Source organism: Notamacropus eugenii, chromosome 2 (assembly GCF_028372415.1).
Source record: "Notamacropus eugenii isolate mMacEug1 chromosome 2, mMacEug1.pri_v2, whole genome shotgun sequence".
NCBI lineage: Eukaryota > Metazoa > Chordata > Mammalia > Diprotodontia > Macropodidae > Notamacropus > Notamacropus eugenii.
In genome coordinates this window covers 93,595,116-93,616,613 of record NC_092873.1, presented here as the reverse complement: position 1 = coordinate 93,616,613, position 21,498 = coordinate 93,595,116, and the positions used below count along the sequence as shown (strand labels likewise).

The window sequence follows — 21,498 nt, the reverse complement described above, 5'->3', positions numbered from 1 at the left end:
GGTAATAATAGCACCTAACTTCAAGGGCTATTTTGAGGATCAAATGAGGTAAATTATACATAACACCTTACCAAAGGGTCATTTAAATGCTAGTTATTGTTTTTATTACTGTGTTATTACCATAATTTTTATCTGTTTCATTGGTCAATGTGGTAAAATTCCAAATTTCACCTAGTGGCCAAACTTCTAGTGATAAGTTTCTCTATATTTGAATACTGTAGTCCTCAGGCAGCAAAGTCTGTCACTGGGACCCTGTCTGGAGACTTTAGAGCTTAGCACACATTTAGCAGGTACATTATTTTGGGGAACTATATTCCCCAGGGACCTGGAGGGCTTCTGCTGCATGGAGAAGGTCAATCAATTAATAAACACCTATTGGGCACCTATTATGTGCCACACACACTGATGCTGGGTGCTGGGGATGCAAAGAAAGAAAAAAACATTCCCTGCCTTCAAAGAACTGACATTCTAATGAAGACATCCCAGGCAACTGGGGGAGAAGGACTACTCCCAGCACAGAAAGCTTAGAAGTTCTAAATTAGAACTCTCCCAAGAAGGAGAGGTAGACCAGAAAGAGAAAGAGAAACAGGAGAAGATGGGGGGGGGGGGGGCTGTCTCTGTAGTGAAAAGTCTTTGCTGGCAGATGTGGTTGCTATTTCACAGGATAAAAAAAATGGAGGAGGAAGGAAAACATTTTTCTCAAACAAGGGCAGAGAAAATTGCAAAAGTAGGGAAAGATACACAAGCAATTAACACTAAATCTTTTGGAAATCTTTATTGATGCTTATTGCATGGTCGATGCTAAAACATCATGGTTACATATGGCAGTATGTACAAGCTTAGTATTAGAACAATAATTATTTTTGAGCTGTATTTCCCACCCTCCCGCACTGGGGAATGTGCATTCCCAGGTCATGAAGGGAGCAAAAACATCCTATTCCCCTCCCAGACTCTCTGTTCATCCTGTAAGTCTTGAGGAAGAATGGGCAACAGTCAATTCTCTTTGCAAATGGATTGCCACTTTGCTCTCTAGACAATATAGACATCTGTGCAGAATTATGTAATCCCTTCCTCCCTCCATAAACCTAAGGAGAGATTTTCTTCCCTGTGTTGATATCAGAAACTCAACAAAAGAAAACAGAAGAAGGAAGAGATCTCCAAAGGAGCTTCCAGTCAGATGTCTTAAAATTGCATCTGCCTTTTCAAGGGAATGATTTCAGGTTGGGAGCTGACCACAGGATCATCTACTTAGAAGCCCACTGAAAACAGAGTTCATCAAAAACTGTATTATGTTAAATGACCCCATTTAAATATATTCCCACACTCAATCTCCTCTTACTCTCACCACATCCATTGTTTGCACTTTTGGACTCAAATTTACCCAAGAAAATGAATGCAAAATGAATTACTCTTCCTGGAATGTTCGATTGGGAACACTCTGTTTTCTGTTTTCCTTCTTCCAATACACTACATTGATTTTGAATCACATATTTTGTTAAACAAACTCTCTTTCCAGCCCTGGGACTAGATAATGTTTGTTTTGCAAATGGCATCAGCCAGGAGGTTTTTTGAGCCTTCTTGTGAAGGATAGAAATGGACCTTCTGAAAGAGACTGAAAAAAGTGAGGATGGATATGTAGAGTCCTCTTAGAATTACTATAAAGCAGCTGGGGGAGGATACAGGGTGTGAAGGCCTCATTGAATTCTTGGGATGGAACTGGCCAGGGGAGCCCTGAGACAAAATATCTAATGCCCCTTTATGCAGAAACCCAGAGACAGATTCCATTGGCTGAAAGTTGAGCACAGAACAGACGATGGGGTTACGAGAAATGGGAAAAGTAATTAATCCTTTTAAAAAAAAAACTTTCTCCCCCAGAATACTGTATCTACATAGCACCAAATGGAGAGGACAGTGAAGTGAATATACATACAGGCAGTAGAAACAGGGATGAATGTTGACAGCTTAGACGTAATGCACCTGATGTGTTTCATACCCAGGAGTTGGTTCTCAGGGACACTGCTGATTCACAGAGAACAATTGTCTATCCGGGTGGACTTTCTTTCCCTTGACATAAGAGGCCCAGCTGAGAGATCTGTCTTGGCAGAGGTTCTTAGATGCTCAGGGACACTGAAAGGCTATCCTGACACAGAAGTCTCCAACCAAATGAAAGTCAGACTTTCCAAAATCAACAGCACAGCCATGGGAAAGGAGTGAGTTGTGGTCAGTCTGGAGTACCACAAGAGGCAGAAGAAAACTCCCCACAGGGTCACACAGAGCCTACTTCTGGTCCCTCTCGAGGTATGTAGGTACCTAATGGGAGAAACAGTTTTGTACTATATTGAAAAGTTGAGAAAATGTACTCCCCTCCCTTCTTTGCAGAGGTGGGAAACTATGGGTATGTGATACTGTATATATTGTCAGACACAATGTGCCAAACTGCCTCTCTCTTTCTGTCTCTGTCTCTGTCTGTCTCTGTCTGTCTCTCTGTCTGTCTGTCTCTGTTTCTGTCTGTCTCTCTTTCTCTGTCTCTCCTTCCTTGCTCTCTTTTAATAAAGGATGCCTTACTGGGTAGGAGAGGGGAAGGGATATATTCAGAAATTAAGGCGATATCAGAAGAAAGATATTAATGATAATTTAAGAAGAAAAAATTTTGAAAAGTAAAAAGGTTTTATCGAATTCCTGGCAAGCTAGATGAGGAGTTGCCCCCATCCCCTCCACCTTATTGTCATAGCAACAACATGGTCCACATCTTCAGCAAAGCACTGTGTTTTTTACACACTCAGCTAAGCTTCCTTTTAAGCAAATCTTATCCTGGATAGTAGATTTACAATGAGGATAAATTAAAGTATGACTGCTCCACAGGATTCAATACTTTATAAAGGGATTCACTGCAGGAGTTCATTAATTAGGGAGTTCCATACATGTTTTTCAAATATGATTCAATTAACAAAAATTTGATTCATATTCAAGTGTTGGGGGATGTTTCTACTAGAGTAACCAAAGGGTCTCCTTTCCTTTATAAAAGTCACAAGTTTCAAAGAGTGAGTTTATGATATGGAAGGACCCCTAATGCCTCCTCCCACTTTAGAAATATTAAGAAATCATGTTTTCTCAGTGTTTGAAGCCTTTGGACTATGTGAGTGAAATAAACCTTGTTAATACATAAATGTCAAGGAGAACTTGTCCTCTCCTGGAATCCAAAGGCCTAACCAATTTCCAAAAGGAAATGAAGTCAAAGTTCAGGGGAGAACTCTGATCTCCCTGAAAATAGAACCAGAGTAATGACTGGTCAAGGGCAGGAGCTGCTGGGACTAATCCAATCAAGACTCATTTTACTTTCCCTACCCTCCACCAGATTGAATGGGTTAGGAAAAAATTCTCTAGGATGTTCCAGTATTTTGAGTTACTTCTGCTGTATTTGCTATGGCAAAGACTGTCACCCAAACTCTGAACTCTGGCTTAATCTGGACTACGGAACTTTGTCTTTGCTTTTGGATGCTATAAACATGTACGAAGCCCTTGCCTGAGGAGATAGAGTCATGACCAGTAAGGGGAATTCTGTAATTTGAATCTGAGCAGCAACGCTCAGAAATATTAATATATATACAATATGTATAAATAAATATTATATGCTATGTCTGACAAAATTGAAATGGATAGTGGGAACTATCATTAACCAGGTAGAAGAAGACAGTGGAAGGAAAGAGGCCCAGGTCACTGAGGACAAGGTATCACCAACAGCTTGTAGCAGCCTAGACAAATGCAAGGGAACCCCAGTCAATGCCAGGCAAGGGCTCAGAGCTGACTAGGGAAAGCTTGTGGGAAATAAATGGGAGGGGGTGGAAGCATATAAAAGACTGATTGTCAAACCTGAGGGTCATCGTATGTCTGACATGTGCTGATGGGATGAGGTCGGTAGGATACCCAAACTGTCCCAGATGAGTTGAAGAGGCAGGGAGAAGGCCTAGAACAAGAGAAATTCAGGAAATTTAAGAGCTCTGGGTTAGGAATCAGGAATTCTAGTACCTAGTCCAGGGGTGGGGACCTCTAGATCCTCAAGTGTGGCTCTCTGACTGAGTCCAAACTTCATAGAACAAATCCAGGATTTGTTCTATAAAATTTGGACTCAGTCAAAACTGTAGCTGTACCCAATAACCTAGAAGACCACATGTGACCTCAAGGCAGCAGGTTTCCCACCCATGATCTAGTCCCAGCTTTGCTGCTAACTCATCATGTGACCTTGGGCAAGTCACTTGGAGAGAGAACTGGGTTAGGTGACCTAGATATCAGTTCTGGCTCCCACATCAGAACACATACCCTGACCTGTTAGAAAGTGTTTTGAAAATACACAGATTTTGATTTTACCTTCATATATGCTCCTTCTCTTTTCTAACACTGCTACCACTTGGTGCAAGTCACACCACAACTGAACTGCTGCAGTGGTTCGTCTCCCTGCCACAAGTCTCTCCCTACTCTGTTCCATCTCCTTCTTAAATATCAAAGTGATTTGCCTAATGTTCAGGTCTGGCCGGGTCACTACCCTACACCAATGATCTAATTGCCCAATCTAAAGACATTTTCTTAGTCCTCACATCCTTATAGACCTTTCTGTAGCACTTGACACTGTTAAATGCCTTTTCTTGGATTACCTCTCCTCCTTGGATTTTATTTTACAATTCTATTAGTTCTCTTTCCACTTACCTAATGACTCTTTCTCATCCTTTGCTGGATTCTTGTCCTTATAATATCCTCTAATTGTGGGTATCCCTTGGGTTCTGTCCTGGATCCTCTTCTCTTTTTTCTCTATACTAGCTTCCCTGATGATTTCGTCAGTTTCCATCAGCTCAATAATCAACTCTATCGGTCTGTCTCCTGATTCTAGTCCTGTATCTCCATGTGCCTATTGGACATTTCACACTGTTCATCCCCAAGACATCTCAAACTCAGTATGATCAAAACAAAAATCATTGTTTTTTTCCTCCAACCTTCTCCTTCCTCCAAACTTCCCTATTATTGTGGAGGGCATCACTGTCCTCCCAGACTCCAAGGTTTGAAACCTCAGAGCAATCCTTAATTATTTGCTCTAACCTCACATAGCTAATAAGTTGCCAGATCTTGTCATTTCTACCTTGAATATTTTTCTTCATCTGTGTTCATACAGCCCCCTTCTTAGCTTAATCCCTCATCACTTTTCACCTGGACTATTATAGTGGCTTTCTAACTTGTCTCCTACTTCAAGTCATCATATCACGTGCCAAAGTGATTTTCCTAAAGCTTAGCTCAAACCAAACTTTCTCCGCTGGAGCCATCTGAGTCCAATAGCAAGATATAGATCAGGACAACTGGAGAAAGTGAGGCTGATTTTCACAGCCCTGCCTCACTTAAATCCAATTCACTTCAAAGTCATGGTGCCATTTTCCTGATATCATGGTCCTCTTCGAGAATGAATGACAAACAACAACAACCTTCTCAATAAGCTCTGATCAGTCTCTATTACCTCCAGGATCAAATAAAAACTGTTTTGGTTCATTCTTCGCAACCAAGCCCCTTCCTACTTTTCCCCTCTTTTTATACTTTATTCCTCTCCAGGGATATTGGCTAAATGGTGCAGCAGATAGAGCACTGGACCTGGGGTCAGGAAGATCTGAGTTCCAATATGGCCTCAGACACTTACTAGCTGTGTGGCCCTAGGCAAGTTGCTTCATTGCTGTCTGCCTCAGTTTCCTCAGCTGTAAAATGAGGCTAATAATAACATCCACCTCCCAGGGTAAGTTAAACAACACCAAGGTTGTTGTAAGGATCAAATGAGACATTTGTAAAGCACTTAGCATAGTGCCTGGCACTGTATAAATGCTTATTCCCTTCTCCTCTTCCCTTATTTGCTGTTCCTTGCATACTACACTTAATTTCCTGTCTCCATGCCTTTCCATGGGCCAGCCGGATGCCTAGAATTCTTTCCCTTTTCATCTCTACCTCTTGACATCCCAGACTTCCTTCAAGGTTCTGCTCAGGAGCCTCCTTCTGCAGAAGGCTTTGCTTGGCTACTGAAGATTTGCCCTTTAGGTTACTTTCCTTCTGTTCTATATGTATCTTACATGGACCTTATTATTTATAGCTCATCTCCCTCACAGTATGTAAATATTTTGTGGTTTTGCCCTTCCTTGTATCCCCAGCACTTAGTATAGAGTTTGACTCTCAAAAAATGCTTGTTGGTTGTTTGATTGATTGGCCTTTCTTTCCTTTCCAGGCTGCTGATAGGCAAGCAGCATACTGGGGGGTGGGGGGGGAGGGAAGGGCCACAATTTCAGCTGCCCACACAAGTTGAAAGCTATAGGTGTTAGAAAATTTGAGAACCAAAAGATCAGATAATATCTATCTCTACGTGGCACAGGAATTAAGGCATGGAGGTCTAGTACTCCCAAGTAACTTTCCTCATGTAGGTGTTATTCTGTGTCCGGGGAAATCTTGTGTGCCAGGCTATGTTACAAGTTTCCTGAAGTCTTGGGCATGAACAACACTGAAGGCAACCATGCCACTATAACCAGGTAGACAACAGCTATGTTCTTCCTTGATAGCACTTTCTGATGTCCCCTATGTTTCAAAGTTGAGAGGACCCTGAAGGAGGGGGTAGGAGGAGGAAGGTAGGAAGAGTAGGCTTTGGGGGGATTTTAATAGAACAGAACCTTGCACATTGTTTTTTCTGCAATGTTTGGAGCCTCCTCCCATCCTTTTTTCTTTTTCTGTTAAACTTAGGACACATTAGACAAACTTACTGTTCTCTTCTCCATGCTCGACTGGATTTTCGGTGTCTTGAGAAGTCTCTCCTGTCACCATTTGTGTCATGGTTGGTCCTTCCAAACAACTTATTCACCCAACGTGTGTCATTCACAGAGTGGCCCCTATGCACAAATATACAAAAGGTGAAGCTTGTCATTGGGCTCTCATCAAAATATATCCATCCTATGCCTTATCTCTTTAGGAACTTTCCTACTCTCAGTCAAGGGACCTAAAATAATTAATTCCTGCTTACAGAATAATAACTTAATAGGAGCTTAAAAGGAAATCCCCCAGTGTGTTCAGTTGCTCCCCCTGGCTACTGATAAGAGATATATGGGATGATAAAATATAGATAGGCTATAATCTATCATTAAAATTAGATTATTCAAGTAAGGTAGATTCAGGAGGACCTCTATTTAACAAAATTTTATTAATTAATGGGTGTGTTTATTGTGAGTATTTGAAGGTAACAAGCTGCATTTCTTTTCATTAAAAAAGGTAATGCTTAATAGATTACTTAACAAGTAACACAAGTGTTACTTTCAACTAGTTAACAAGTGTTAATTTCAACTAGAATTTTTGGAAAACAATGCATCCACCCAAAGGTGTGACTCAGTGGGTGGAGATTTCAGACCCCACGGCAAGCCAAGTAGATGAATTGGTCAGTGGAGCTGTTACAAAGTCAGTCTCTTAAGTCAGGCAAGTCTCCTGACTACTTCTCATACAAATGTTAGACAATGGCTGTCCAGGTTGCTGCTGAAAACTAGGTTGTAGTTTTCTCTCCTCAAATCAGGAATCAACTAAGACTCAAGTATGAGAGAAAGATAGGTCAGGGAGGTAGGTGTAGGTGGGCAGGGGGAGAAGCAGGTGGAGTTGTCTTCCACTATGACAAAAGAAGGCGTGGGATAAAATCAGTTGGAATCGGTGATGATATAAACATGAATATTATGATTGCAAACCTACCCAGGAATAAAATGCAGTCATTTCTGGAGGGGAAGTAGGCACTGGGCAATAGCCCAGTAAGAACTAGCCTCAAAGAATTAAAGCAGATTACATCAGCCAAGGAGACATTTGAAGGGTGGAGTTTAATTACCTGACCTGGGAACATGGCCCAGGGTTTCCATTGGCAGCTAAAATGATTGTGAGTCAGTCCCTGGATCACCCTGAGCCCTGCTCTTAACTCTTACACAAAGAAAGGCCCCCTCCCATCCACCCCCAGGGAACACGTACTTCACAAAGGGCTTAGAGGCGGCTTCCTTCACGTTCACCAGGAATACAGTGATTTTCTGATTTGAAGTCTTAGGTAAAGCTATATGGAGGAAATATGGAGAAAAGAAAGATTAGTTCTGATGTAACAAATGGTAAGACCGCCACCTTTAACAGTAACGTGTAGAGAAAACATTTCTTTATGCTCTCAAATATTTAATTTTATTATTTTCACTTTTCCAAAAATTTCTTTTCTCCTTTCTCCACTTAGAGTGAAGAACATTTCTAAACTCAGACTTTCTCAGTAAGTCAACAAGCATTTATTAAGCACTTACTATGTGCTAGGGACCATGCTAAATACTGATGATACAACTACAAGCAAAAAGAAAGTCATTCTCTGCCCTCAAGGAGCTCATATTCTGAAAGCAGAAGACAATGCTTAAATAGGGAAGCTGGAAAGTAAAAAACAACTCTGAAGTACCGCCTCATACCTATCAGATTGGCTAATATGACAGAAAAGGAAAATGACACATGTTGGAGGGGATATGGGAAAATTGGGACACTAAAGCATTGTTGGTAGAGTTATGAAGTCATCCAAACATCCTAGAGAGCAATTTGGAACTATGACCAAAGAGTTATAAAATTGTGCATACTCTGACCCAGCAAAACCATTTCTAGGTCTGTATTCCAAAGAGATCATAAAAATGGGAAAAAGACTCACATATATAAAAATATTTATAGCAGCTCTTTTCTGGTGGCAAAAAAAATTGGAAATTGAGGGGATGCCCATCAATTGGCTGAATAAATTGTGGTATATGATCGAAAGGAAATACCCTTGTGTTTATACGTATTGTATTGTATGATGAACAGAGAGATTTCAGAAAAACCTGAAAAAACTTACACGAACTGATGCTGAATGAGAACCAGGAGAACTTGTTCCACAGAGCAACATTGTATGATGATCAACTGTGAATGACTTAGCCATTCTCAGTAATACAAAGATCAAAGACTATTCTGAAGGACTTATCATGAAAAATGAAATCTACCTCCGGAGAAAGAAATAATAGAATCTGAATGCCGATCGATGCTGGTTTTGTTTTTGTTTTTTCTTTCTTCATTTTTCTTGGGTCTTTTTGTCTGTGTTTTCTCTCACAACATGACTAATATGGAAATGTGTTCTGCATGACTATACATCTATAACCTTTATCAAATTTCTTACCCTCCCAATGAGAGGGGAGAGGAGGAAGGATGGGAGAGAACTTGGAACTCAAAATTGCGAAAAACAAAGGATAATAATTGTTTTTACATATAATTGGGGGAAAATGTTAAAACTTAAAAAAAGAAAAAGAAATCCTAGACCAACACAACCTGTTGGCAACCTCATCATTTAGCCATTTAGTCTAGAAAATATCCTTTGAAGGGCCTGAGTTTAGAGTCAGAGGACTCAAGGTCGGGTCCTGGAAGTGCTACTCAATCAATACCTGTAGTGTGTTAGACAAGTTATTTAACTTTTGGGGCCTTAGTTTCCCCATCTACAAAATGAGGGGATTAGACTCAATTACTTCTAAGGTCTTTTCCAACCATAGTCATTATGAAACTCAAATGAAATAATATCTGTAAAGCATTTCGCAAGCTAAAAGTGCTACACTAAGTTAGCACAAGTAGCTATTTATTATTATCATTATTCACCTATGGGTCATCAGGCCTCCAGTCTGGTGACGGCTCTATCCCCAAAACCTTCTACTGCACTCCTATAGAGCTCAATCAATGTAAATAGAGCAATATAGGAGTGTGCTGTTAAATATTTAACAACCAGACTCTCAGGAGGTGGGGTGGGGTAGTATATATACATACTTTTAAGTTTAATCTGCAATTATGAACACATTCTTAAATCTAGAAAATAAAAATACAATAAATCATACTCTGATATGTAGTGATTGCTGATTTCTGAGATTTAAATATTCACTCAAAATTCAACAGTCAGCTCATGCAGGCTGGTTAGAGCTGCTTCCAGCATACCCCTGCTTACAGCTCTAAATGTCAAGTTTCTGAAATTCCAAAAAGCTTCCCTATAAAATGAAGCAAAAATGCTCTTCCTCCCCAAAAGTAGAACCTGATTTCTTGTATCTGTGGGGAATAATTTGTCTACTAATATTCAGTATACAATTCATGTTGAGATCTAAAAGGGACCATAGAGAGCATTCAATCCAAACCCATCATTTTATGGACGAGAGAACTGAGGCCCAGAGAGATCTCGTGATTAAAGCAGGTGGAAAGCAGCTGAGATGGGATTCAAACTCGCTTCCTGTCAGACTCAGTTAAGATTCAGTTGATTTAGTTAAAATGCTTTTTTCCCCCTTTCTTTTTCTTTTTAATTCTTTGTTCCATGGGATGGCTATCTGGGGAGGAGCAAGGAAGAATGTATTTAGAAAAGAAAATGATATGAAAAAAACAATGAAAATAATAATAATTATAAGGAAGAAACTTAGATTGATCATGGGAATTTGTTGTGACCTTTGCTGATCCAGTTCGAGACTTAGATCAACTGAATGATGCTTGTTCTGTTTTTGTTTAGAGAACATCCTGCTATTCAGTTGAGGTAGCTGGTGGCAAGGTGGATAGAGCAGTAGGCCTGGAGTCAGAAAGACCTAAGTTCAAATCCAACCTCAGATGCTTGCTAGTTATATCCCTGGTCAAGTTAATTAACTTCTGTTTGCCTCAGTTTCTTCAAATGTAAAATAAGGATAATAATGGCACCTCCCTCCCAAGGTTATTGCGTGGATCAAATGAGATAATATTTGTAACCAGCAAAATTCTTGGCACATAATGAATGCATAATAAATGCTTCTTTCCTTTTAAAAGAAAAGCATATTATATAGGCCAGTTTAAACTGCTAGACTATTGAGGGTTTTTAAAAATAGTGTTTCACAGCATTGATTCAGAGCTAGAAGGAATCTAGGAGATCCTAACCCTCTTATTTAGGGTAGGCAGGTGGTGCAGTGGATGGAGCACGGGACTTGGAATCAGGAAGAATCATTTTCCTGAATTCAAATCTGGACTCAGATATTTACTAATCTATATGACCCTGGCCAAGTCTTTTAACTTTAGTTGCCTCAGTTTCCTCATCTGTAAAATGATCTGGAGAAGGAAATGGCAAAGCACTCCAGTATCTTTCCCAAGAAAGCTCCAAAATGGGGTCATGAAGAGTCAGACATGACTGAACAACAATTTATTTTTACAGATGAGGAAACTGAGGCCCAGAAAAAGGAAATTACCAAGATCACACAGGCAGTTGAAAAAAAGGACAGCTTAGCACTGTGTTTATAACAGTGCCTGGGACATAGTAGGTGCATAATACATGTCTACTGACTGACTGACTGACTGGAATTTAAGAGCATCTTGAAGGGCCAAACTGCATCAAGTGATACAGTGGCACATATCAGAGAGATCAGGATGAAAATTTTTATTTCAAAGTAAGATAATAATATCTGCTTTTAATTATTTGTCTTTAAAATACTTTTACAGAGAAAGCAAATTATATTAAAATTACCAAAAAATTAAAAATGATAAAAAAATTGTATGAATTCAAATAATTGATGAGTCTAGTCCCAGTATCAGTGATAGAGGAAGAACCCAAACCTAGACACTCTGAATCCAAAATCTAACCCTTGGTACACTGCGCCATACTGTCTCCAAGGTTTGGAGAGAAGCAGAATAACACAGTTCACTTCAGTCTGGGGTTCAAGGCTCTAAATGAGATGCGCATGGGTTTGCAAAAATGAGGTTCTTAGCCTCTAAGGATAATTTGTACATTCCTTGCTGTATTTTTGAGTCCAAAGGGTTCTTTTCTTGACCATGGTACCTTGAGAGGCAAATGGAATTTATTGTTGGCAGGTAGATTATCAAGGAGAGCCCACAGGAATGAAAGGTGGTTCTACTACATAATTGCCAGCTATTTTTCATAATGTAAGGCCCTACTTAATTGTCAGTTATGATCCATTCATTTGAGCACTGGGAGAGAAATAAAATTCTTAGATATCTGAATCATGAGGATCAAATGAGATAATATTAATAGAGCATTTAACACACAGAGCCTGACACATAGTAGGTGCTATAGAAATGCTAGCTATTAGTATTACCATTATTTTATTGTTGTGTGATTCACATATTTGACTCATCTTAGAACCTTGGAGCAAGAAGGACTGGTTTTATACTTTAGCTCTGTCTGCCATTTTCTAGTTGCGACCAAAGGAAAGTCATTTAAACTCTCTGGGCCTCCGTTTCCCCATTTGTAAGATGGAGATGATAATATACTATTTATATTACAATTACCAAATGAAATGTGAAATTACTTTGTAAACCTTAAAGTGCTGGGTTGTTGTTCAGTCATGTCTGATTCTTCGTGACCCCATTTGGGGTTTTCTTGGCAAAAATACCAGAAGGGTTTATCATTTCCTTCTCCAGCTTATTTTCCAAATGAGGTAACAGAGGGAAACAGGGTTAAGTGACTTGCCTAGGGTCACACAGCTCGTGTCTGAAGCTGAATTTGAACTCAGGTCTCCCTGACTCCAGGCCTAGCGCTCTATCCATTAAGACACATAGCTACCCTAAAGTCCTGGGTAAATGTTAACTATTATTAGATAATCTCTGAAGTCCATTTCAGCTCTGAGGTTCTAAAACTCAAATATACAAGTCATATGACAACAACAGTAATGACACGATAGCATTTATGTAGTGCCTACTATGCGCTAGGTACTGTGCTAAGGGCTTTGTTACTATTATCTCATTTGATTGTCACCACTCAAATATATAAGAATTATGCTCCTCTCCAATGCTCAAATGAATGGATGATAACTGCCAATCAAGTAGTACTTTAACATTTAAAAAGCACTTTATCTTATCTGAACCACACAGTACCCCTATCATTATCTGCATTTTATAGATGATAAAACTAAGGTCCTTAGAAGTTAAGTGACTGTCAATTGGGCACCTCGTTGGTCAGTATAACAGGGATGATCCCACGGTGGGAGGGAGAGGTAGTATACGCATCACAGGCCCTTGTGAGCCCCTTGATCGATGTTTGAAAGAAATAGAGAAATGTTCTTACCATCAACTATCCATGAGTTTGAAGGAACATGGCTGGTGGGGCTGCAAAATTAGCAATTCTTCTCAAAACCATTTCCCTCAAACACACTTTGGCTCTGTTCCAGATCACTTCGTTTCTTTACTCTACATGGCATGATACATTTGGACTTTCTTTCAATGTGCAACAACTTCTCTGTCCCATAGACTCCCACCTCCATCCCCTCCTAGACACACCATTTTATCACAGATAAACTCCAGAGGCAGTTTTCTCTTTTTGTGCCCAGGATATGACCGGGCACGTGACCAGACACAGTGCTAACAAGGCCAGTACAAGGCCAGCCAGTTGCCAGCAGCAGTTGGTTACAAGGAAGGCTTTGTTCCTGAATTGGCCATCATCCTGACCTGATGGAGCTAAGAAAGTACAGAATTGGGCCCTGAGGGTAGAATGAATCAATCATTCCCATTGAATAAACAAGTAGATCTCAGCCTGGTGTCAGATTTGATGGAAATCAGACGCTTTTAATGAGTATGAACTGTTCCTCTAAGTTCAGGTGGAACAGTGGATAGATCTAGAGTCAGGAGTTCAAACCTGGCCTCAGACTAACTCTATGGCCCTGGACAAGTCACTTACGCTACATCTGCTTCAGTTTCCTCAGCTGTAAAGTGGGGGCAATAATCCTACTTCCCAGGGTTAATGTGAGTATCAAGGGAGATAATGTGTGTAAAGTGCTTAGCACAGTGCCCAACATATCTTTCTTATTGAATCTTTTCAGGCGTTTCAGACTCTCTGTGACCCCATTTGGGATTTTCTTGGCAAGAACATTGGAGTGGGTTGCCATTTTACAGATGAGGAAACTTAGGCGAACAGGGTTAAATGACTTGCCCAGGGTCATACAACTGGTAAGTATCTGGGACTGGATCTGAACTCAGGTTTTCCTGACTCCATGCCCTCTGCTTTATCCGCTGTCAGGTGCTTAACAAATGCTTCCTTCCTACCTTCCTACTGGCAGTCAGGGATTCCCCAGATATACCATAACAAAGAGAGCCAGCCTAGAATCCATCATGACCACCTCTTCCCAACAGTACAATTTAAGGATCCCTGGACTTGTCCACCCACTCTAAGGAACAACTGAAGTTTTCTGTATGCGTTGTCATACCCCAATTAGAATGTGAACTTCCCAAGACCAGGGACAGATTGACTTTCTCTTTACTTGGAAAAGAGTGAGTGCTTAATAAATGTTTTTCCATCTTCCCTTTGTAATCCCAATCATCCCTTGAATTTGTATGGCTCATCTGTATGATACTGTTCAATGAGAAGGAGCAGCTAGGATCAGAGTCAGAAGACATGGGTACAAATCCCAGCCCTGGCACTGGGTTCGATCTCACTTCTGATATTTGCTATGTGACCTTGGACAAATCCTTTTATTTCTCTGAAGCCCAGTTTTCTTATTTGTAAAAGAAAAAAATTGAACAAGATGACCTCTGTGATCCCTTCTGGCTTTAAGACTGTGATTTTATGGTTTCCAGAAACATAGGATTTAGAGTTTTCATATTTGCAAAAATGGCAACTGAGTCTAGAGAAATTAAGACTTGCTTCAGGTCACAACGAATGGGTGGAGTGGCCAGAGTACTGGACTTGAAGTCAGAAAGAACTGGGTTCCAATTTGGCCTTAGACACTAGCTGTGTGACCCTGGGCAAGTCAATTAACTTCTTGGCCTCAATTTCCTTATCTGTAAGAAGTGGATAAAAAATAGCACCTACAACAGCCAGGGTTGTTGTGGGAAGCAAATAAGGTAATATATTTAAAAAGCACTGTAAACCTTAAAGGATTATGTAAATTTAGTATCATTAGCTAACAGAACCAGGACAAGAAGTCAGGTCCAAGAACATTTCCACTACCTCATGCTTCCTTTCAACTATATGACCTTACACAAATAACTTTTCTACAGGGATTGGTTTCCCCATCTGCAAAATTGGCAGAATATATAGTAGTGTTATAAGGATCCTATAAGATAATTTCTTCATTGTACTTTGTAACAATAATCGATACGTAAATGTGAAATCTTATGGCTTTCCAATGTAATTCAATGGCTTTCACTTCCATTATCCTATCTGAGCCTCACAACTGCCCTATGATGTTAAGCTGCACAGGGATCGTTCTTCCCATTTTAGAGATGAGAAAACTGAGAAAGTTGCTTTGCCCGTAATCACACAGGAGATGAGTGGCAGAGCAGAGGGGACAAATCAGATGTCCTATTTCTCAGACCTCTGGGGGTGCTGAGATGGAGGGAGAAGAGGACTGGCTTTTTCCTCAGATGTGAATCTCCCAGCTTTGTCAGAGTTTGATCATGGCACAGTTGGTGCTCAAGGTGAAACATTAGCTGAGTGGACTGAGTGGACAAAAACACTGAGTGGACTGTGTGAACTTTTCCTTCAACCCTGATGATAGAAAGAGAATCCTATAAAACAAACTGAACCTTTAAGACTATGACTATTTTAAACTGATTTTTTTTTACACTTATGAAATAATTTCCAGGTATAAAAGCCCATAAGGAATCCCATAAGAGGAGGGTGGTACCTTGGGGCTGGGACGTGACATCTATCTCCATGGATGATGCCTGCACAGAAGATGCTGAAGGTGAATGCAGGGATACTGACGGAGGATAGGATGCAGGTAAGGAGGTTGGGGATACCGTTGGTGATGGCACTATGAGGGAAGGAAGTGACTGCACAGGCGTTGATCCTGGTGACTGTTCTGGAGGTGAGACAGGTAACTGCTCAAGAGGTGATAGAGATGACTGTGTGGGAAGGGATGAGAAAGGAAGTCCTATAGATGAGGAAGGTGACTGCACAGGACAGAGATGCATGGATGACTGCAGGAGTGATGGAAGTGATTGTGCCATTGACTGAGCAACTGGTGAGATGGGGGACTGTTCGGATGGTGATGGGACAGGAAGCCCCACAGGTGAAACAGGAGACCACACAGGTGATGATGGAAGCCCCACAGGTGAGACAGGAGACTGCACAGGTGACTCTCTGAGTGATGGAACTGACACTGTAGATAGCTGCATGGCTGGTGATAGAGGGAGTTGGGCAGGGACAGATTCAGGGGCCTGCACAGCAGAGGAATCAGGTGGACCATCATCATCCTTCACAATCCCCTTGTTGGCCTTATTCAGAGTGTGGCTTGAGAGTTCTGACAAGCTGGCTTGTGTGGTCTCTGGGTTCTGCTCACCAGTCACTTTCCATTCCCCACATCGGGAGAGATTTCCAAAGCAGAACACTTCCACCCGTGGGAACATTAAATTCTTGGTGGGGGACTCAAGGTAGACGCCATCTAGCAAAGACAACAGAATGAGCATGAAGACACGATACCACTCTACGCTGGCAATGCACTTGAAAACAAAACTTCTTCAAATCACCCCCATTGACATATTTCATTTTTATCTTGAAAATCCTGTGTAGTGGGAAAGGCAAACTATCCATTGCTCAAAACTTAGAGGGCAATTCTAGTTCTGCCACTTACTACAATTCTAGTTCTTACCACTTAGCTTACTACAGCTAGGTGGCACAATGGGTAGAGCACTGGGCCTGAGGTCAAGAAGGCTCATGTTCCTGAATTCAAATCTGGCCTCAGACACTTATTAGCTATGTGACCCTGAGCAAGTCACTTAATCCTGTTTGCCTCAGTTTCCTCATTCGTAAAATGTGCTGGAGAAAGAAATGGCTAACCACTCCAGTATGTCAGCCAAGAAAACCCCAAAGAGGGTCATGAAAAATTAGACTTGTGGATTTAAACTGTCAAACCTAAAAAACTGAAGCGGACCTCTGAGGCAATGGTACTTTATTAAATGATTCACGGTGTCCTCTAATGAAGTGGACCTCAGATCTTCCTCACAATCTGAGATGCCTGTGGTCCCTTGGACCTTGTTGTTATAGGGTTCAACATCCAAATATACGAAAGAAGCATAGTAAAATACAGAATCTCATTATTTGATAGACCTTGCTCTTGAGTGCCAAATATGATGTATCATCCAAAATATGGTATATCAGTAGGGGGGTCACGGGTTGGGTGAAGCAAGGGGCATCTCCACCAAGTGATCTTAAGATAGTCACCTGCTCGTGCTACATGAGAGAGAGTGGTTCAGATGTACAAAAAATAAACTGGGGGACTTTCCAAAGAATCAAGGCATCCTACCCATGGTGTTGGACGTGGAATGTGAGTAAAAGAGGATGGAGATATCTGTTAGCATTCTTGTGGCTGTGCAAGTGATCTTCATAACTACCAATCAAGTAGTGAACATTACATTAAATTGTGAGGTCCATTATAATGGCCTACTATAAGAACTTATCTTATCTAATTATGTAATATCATTTGTGTAAAATATCAAACTGTTTAATGCCTATTGGAATAGAGGAGGGGTCAAATGAATCTTTTCTCACAGGTCCAACTGAAACAACTGAACAACACTTACTATATATGACATATATACACATGCATATGGGTGTACGTGTATGTGTGTACATACATGTATATGTGTGTGCATGCATGTGCATGGGTATGTATACTTGTATGCATGTATGTGCATATATAGACATGTATATGCATATAACTGTGTATATGTATATGTGCATATATATGTGTATATTTTGTGTGTGTGAATATGTATATGCACGCATACTACATGTGTGTGCATGGTTATTACATGTGTGTGCACATGTATATCGCATGCAACAGACATGCACACAGCGCAATAAGCATGCACACATGTAATAAGCGTGTGCGTGTGCTTGTTACATGTGTGTGCACGGTTGTTGCGTGTGCATGCTTATTGCATGTGTGCACTGTTATCGCGTGTATGCACGCTTATTACATGTGTGTGCATGTTTGTTATGTGTGTGCACGGTTATAGATTGTGTTCAAGCGTATTACATGTGTGCACGTGTGCGCGTGCTTATTGCATGTGTGTGCATGTGTGTGCATGTCTGTTACATGTGTGCACGGTTATCGCATGTATGCATGCTTATTACATGTGTGTGCATGTTTGTTACATGTGTGTGCACGCTTATTACATGTGTGCGTGTTTGTTGCATGTCTGTGCACTGTTATTGCATGTGTGCGCTGTTATCGCATGTATGCACGCTTATTGCATGTGTGTGCGTGCGTGTGCGCGCATATTACATGTGTGCACGCTCATTACATGTGTGCATGCTTAGCACATGTGCGCGCATGCTTTTTACATGTGTGCACGCTTAGCACATGTGTGCACGTGTTTGTTACATGTGTGCACGCTTAGCACATGTGTGCGCGTGTTTGTTACATGTGTGTTTGTTGCATGTGTATGCATGCTTATTACGTGTGTGCGTGTTTGTTGCGTGTGCACGGTTATCGCATGTATGCATGCTTATTACATGTGTGTGCATGTTTGTTACATGTGTGTGCACGCTTATTACATGTGTGCGTGTTTGTTGCATGTCTGTGCGCTGTTATTGCATGTGTGCGCTGTTATCGCATGTATACACGCTTATTGCATGTGTGTGCGTGCGTGTGCGCGCATATTACATGTGTGCACGCTCATTACATGTGTGCATGCTTAGCACATGTGCGCGCGTGTTTGTTACATGTGTGCATGCTTAGCACATGTGCGCGTATGTTTGTTACATGTGTGCACGCTTAGCACATGTGTGCACGTGTTTGTTACATGTGTGCACGCTTAGCACATGTGTGCACGTGTTTGTTACATGTGTGTTTGTTGCATGTGTATGCATGCTTATTACATGTGTGTGCATGTTTGTTACATGTGTGTACAGTTATCGCATGTATGCACGCATATTACATGTGTGCACGGTTACTACATGTGTGCGTGTGGTTATCGCATGTATACATGCTTATTACATGTGCATGTACGTTTATGTGTGCATGTTTGTTACATGTGTGTGCACGTGTGTGCGTGCTTATTACATGTGCCCGCGTTTATTGCACTTATGTACACGTGTCCGCATGGTTATTACATGTGTGTGCACGTGTGTGAATGTATGCTACATGTGTGTATGTTTATTGCATGTATGCATGCTTATTACATGTGTGTGCATGTTTATTGCGTGCGTGCATGTTTGTTCCATGTGTACACGTATTGCATGTTTCTTACATGCACACACATGTGTGCGTGTTTATTACATGTGTGCATGTTTATTACATGTGTGCATGTTTATTACATGTGTGCATCGTGTGTGTGCATACAAGTTACTCACGGCCTCCATTTCCTCACCTAAAATTAACTTGATGGCCTCTCAGGCCCCTTCCCGCTTGAAAATGATGCTGTTATCCTATAAATTCCCCATATTTATCCTACTGAAGTTTTTTTTATGTATATCTTGTGTCCCCTACTCTACAAGCTCCTTGAAGTCAGAAAGTGGGACTCAGGCCTTTTCCCACTTCCACACCAGCACGGGACTTTGCTTGTTGGTGGTGTTGTTTTTCAATCATGTCCATCTCTTCACGACCCCATTTGGGGTTTTCTTGGCAAAGATACTAGAGTGGTTTGCTGTTGTGTTCTCCAGTCCATTTTACAGATGAGGAAACCGAGGCAGACAGGGTTAAGTGACCTGCCTTCATGGCTATGAAGGGTCTGAAACCAGATTTGAACACAGGAAAATGAGTCTTCCTGACTCTAGGCAGACTCATAATAAGTGTCTGGTGTACTGAACTCCTAGTATTCTTCAAAGCATAGCTCAGGGTTGTCTCCTATATGAGAAACCTGTGCGATGCCATGGAGGGTCCCTTGGATCTAGAGTCAGAAGCCCTGATATGGCTCTGCTACTTACTATGTGCATGGCCTTGGGTAAATCACCTGACCTGTTTAGTCCCCAGTTTCCTATGTAGAAAACAGAGGGTTCAATTTAATTCTGGCGTGAAATCTATGACATTATGGTTTCCTAATTACTTCCTCTTCCCCTCCCAATTGTTAGTTTTCTTACACATGCTTTATAATTACCCCTGTACTTCCAACTTGGGGGAATTAGGAGACCCAGGCTCAAAATTTTTTTTTTACAGACTATTAGCTCCTTGAGAGCAGGAACTTTTATTCTTTGCATTCACCCTCCACCCCCGCACTTGCACACACACACACACACACACACACACACACACACACACTCACCTTCTCCATGCCTAATAGCATGCCTGGCACATAATAAGAGCTTAATAAATTATTGTTGAACAGGTTGGTGAGTTTCAGTGATTTGTCCATGATGCCACAGCTACTAAGAGACTGAATTACTGCCAAAACCCAGGTCTCCTGCCTTAGACCCAAAGTCTAACGCTTTTCATAGATAAATGGCTCTCTGTGAGGGTCCCCCAGCAGGTGATAAGCTACTCTCTCACAGAGTTACTGCTTATAGGGTCAAAAAACTGTGACCCAATAGCAAAATCTGGCCTGCCACCTGTTTTTATGTAGCCACAGAGCTGAGGATCATTCTTATAGTTTTAAATGCAATGTCTATATCCGCTTTCTTTCCCAGCTTAGATAGAGGACCTTAGCAAAAACTGTAGAGTCTGCTAAACTTATCTTTCAAGCATCTAATCTATCCTTTCTTCACTTTCCTTATTCCCAGCTGCCTAATCTCCCAAATCCAGTAAGCCCCCCTCACCCTCAAAAGCTAACCTCAGTATTGTAAATGGCTGTGTTCTCTCTTCCAAGGGTCTTTGTGATTTAAATCTTGACCCCAAATTGGAGACCCAAAGTCTTTGTGAATAAATCACAAGTATCAGGGAACCAATGGAAAGTATCTGAAGAAGAACAAAAAGAGATATTTTTCTGGTGAAATTTCACTGTGGGTGGGTGTGGATAGGATGAGGTGCTATTTCATCTGAATAATTAAAAATTATTAATTATAGCTTAATGCTAATTAATCATTCTAATTAATATGACTATTATCATATTATAGTATGATACATGATAAAAAATTATTCTATTATTATTACTGTTATAGTTAATATCTAATTGCTGATATGATCATTTTTATTAATTGTAAAACTTACTTAGGGGGATGAACCAGGAGTCTATATTTTCTAGACTCCATACATAGTTCCTATTGGTGTCTCATCAAAAGCAATGACATCCATGTTAATGGAACATCAGTCAGAGTTCTGAAAGCAGCAAGGAGGAGTAGTGACGTAGAATTAGTCCAAGGTCAGGAGAGCCCTTCCCATCACTTCCAGCTGTCTCCCTAACCTTCTTCCCTAAAAGGAAGGAATTTGATCTTAGTAGCTCCAAACTAAACTGCTCAAAACAACACGAACACTCTTTAATCTCAAAGAATCACCGATTTGGGGAATTGGAAGGGACCTCCTTCGGCCCTTTAGTTCAAGTCATACATGAAAGGAACCCCCACTATACAGTTCCCAGAAAAGCAGTCATTCAACCTCT

The 21,498-nt window shown here is 40.9% G+C and overlaps 1 protein-coding gene and 1 long non-coding RNA gene across 2 annotated transcripts in view; one reads left to right on the top strand and one right to left on the bottom strand.

The window, feature by feature from the left end:
• Positions 1 to 760: 760 nt before the first annotated feature.
• PNPLA1 (patatin like domain 1, omega-hydroxyceramide transacylase) overlaps positions 761 to 21,498 on the bottom strand; it is a 73,911-nt gene continuing 53,173 nt past the window's right edge. Inside the window, exons 6-10 of the mRNA XM_072641908.1 lie at positions 15,648 to 16,406; positions 8,008 to 8,086; positions 6,774 to 6,899; positions 3,871 to 3,964; positions 761 to 2,310 (exon numbers count right to left, since the gene is read on the bottom strand). Coding sequence (XP_072498009.1) covers positions 2,278 to 2,310; positions 3,871 to 3,964; positions 6,774 to 6,899; positions 8,008 to 8,086; positions 15,648 to 16,406 — 1,091 coding nt within the window. The 3' untranslated portion in view covers positions 761 to 2,277. The remainder of the gene's footprint in view (positions 2,311 to 3,870; positions 3,965 to 6,773; positions 6,900 to 8,007; positions 8,087 to 15,647; positions 16,407 to 21,498) is intronic.
• LOC140526017 (uncharacterized) lies at positions 2,211 to 15,691 on the top strand. The gene is made up of 3 exons (XR_011974205.1): positions 2,211 to 2,298; positions 13,842 to 13,968; positions 15,606 to 15,691. It is a non-coding gene; the product is annotated as an uncharacterized lncRNA (long non-coding RNA).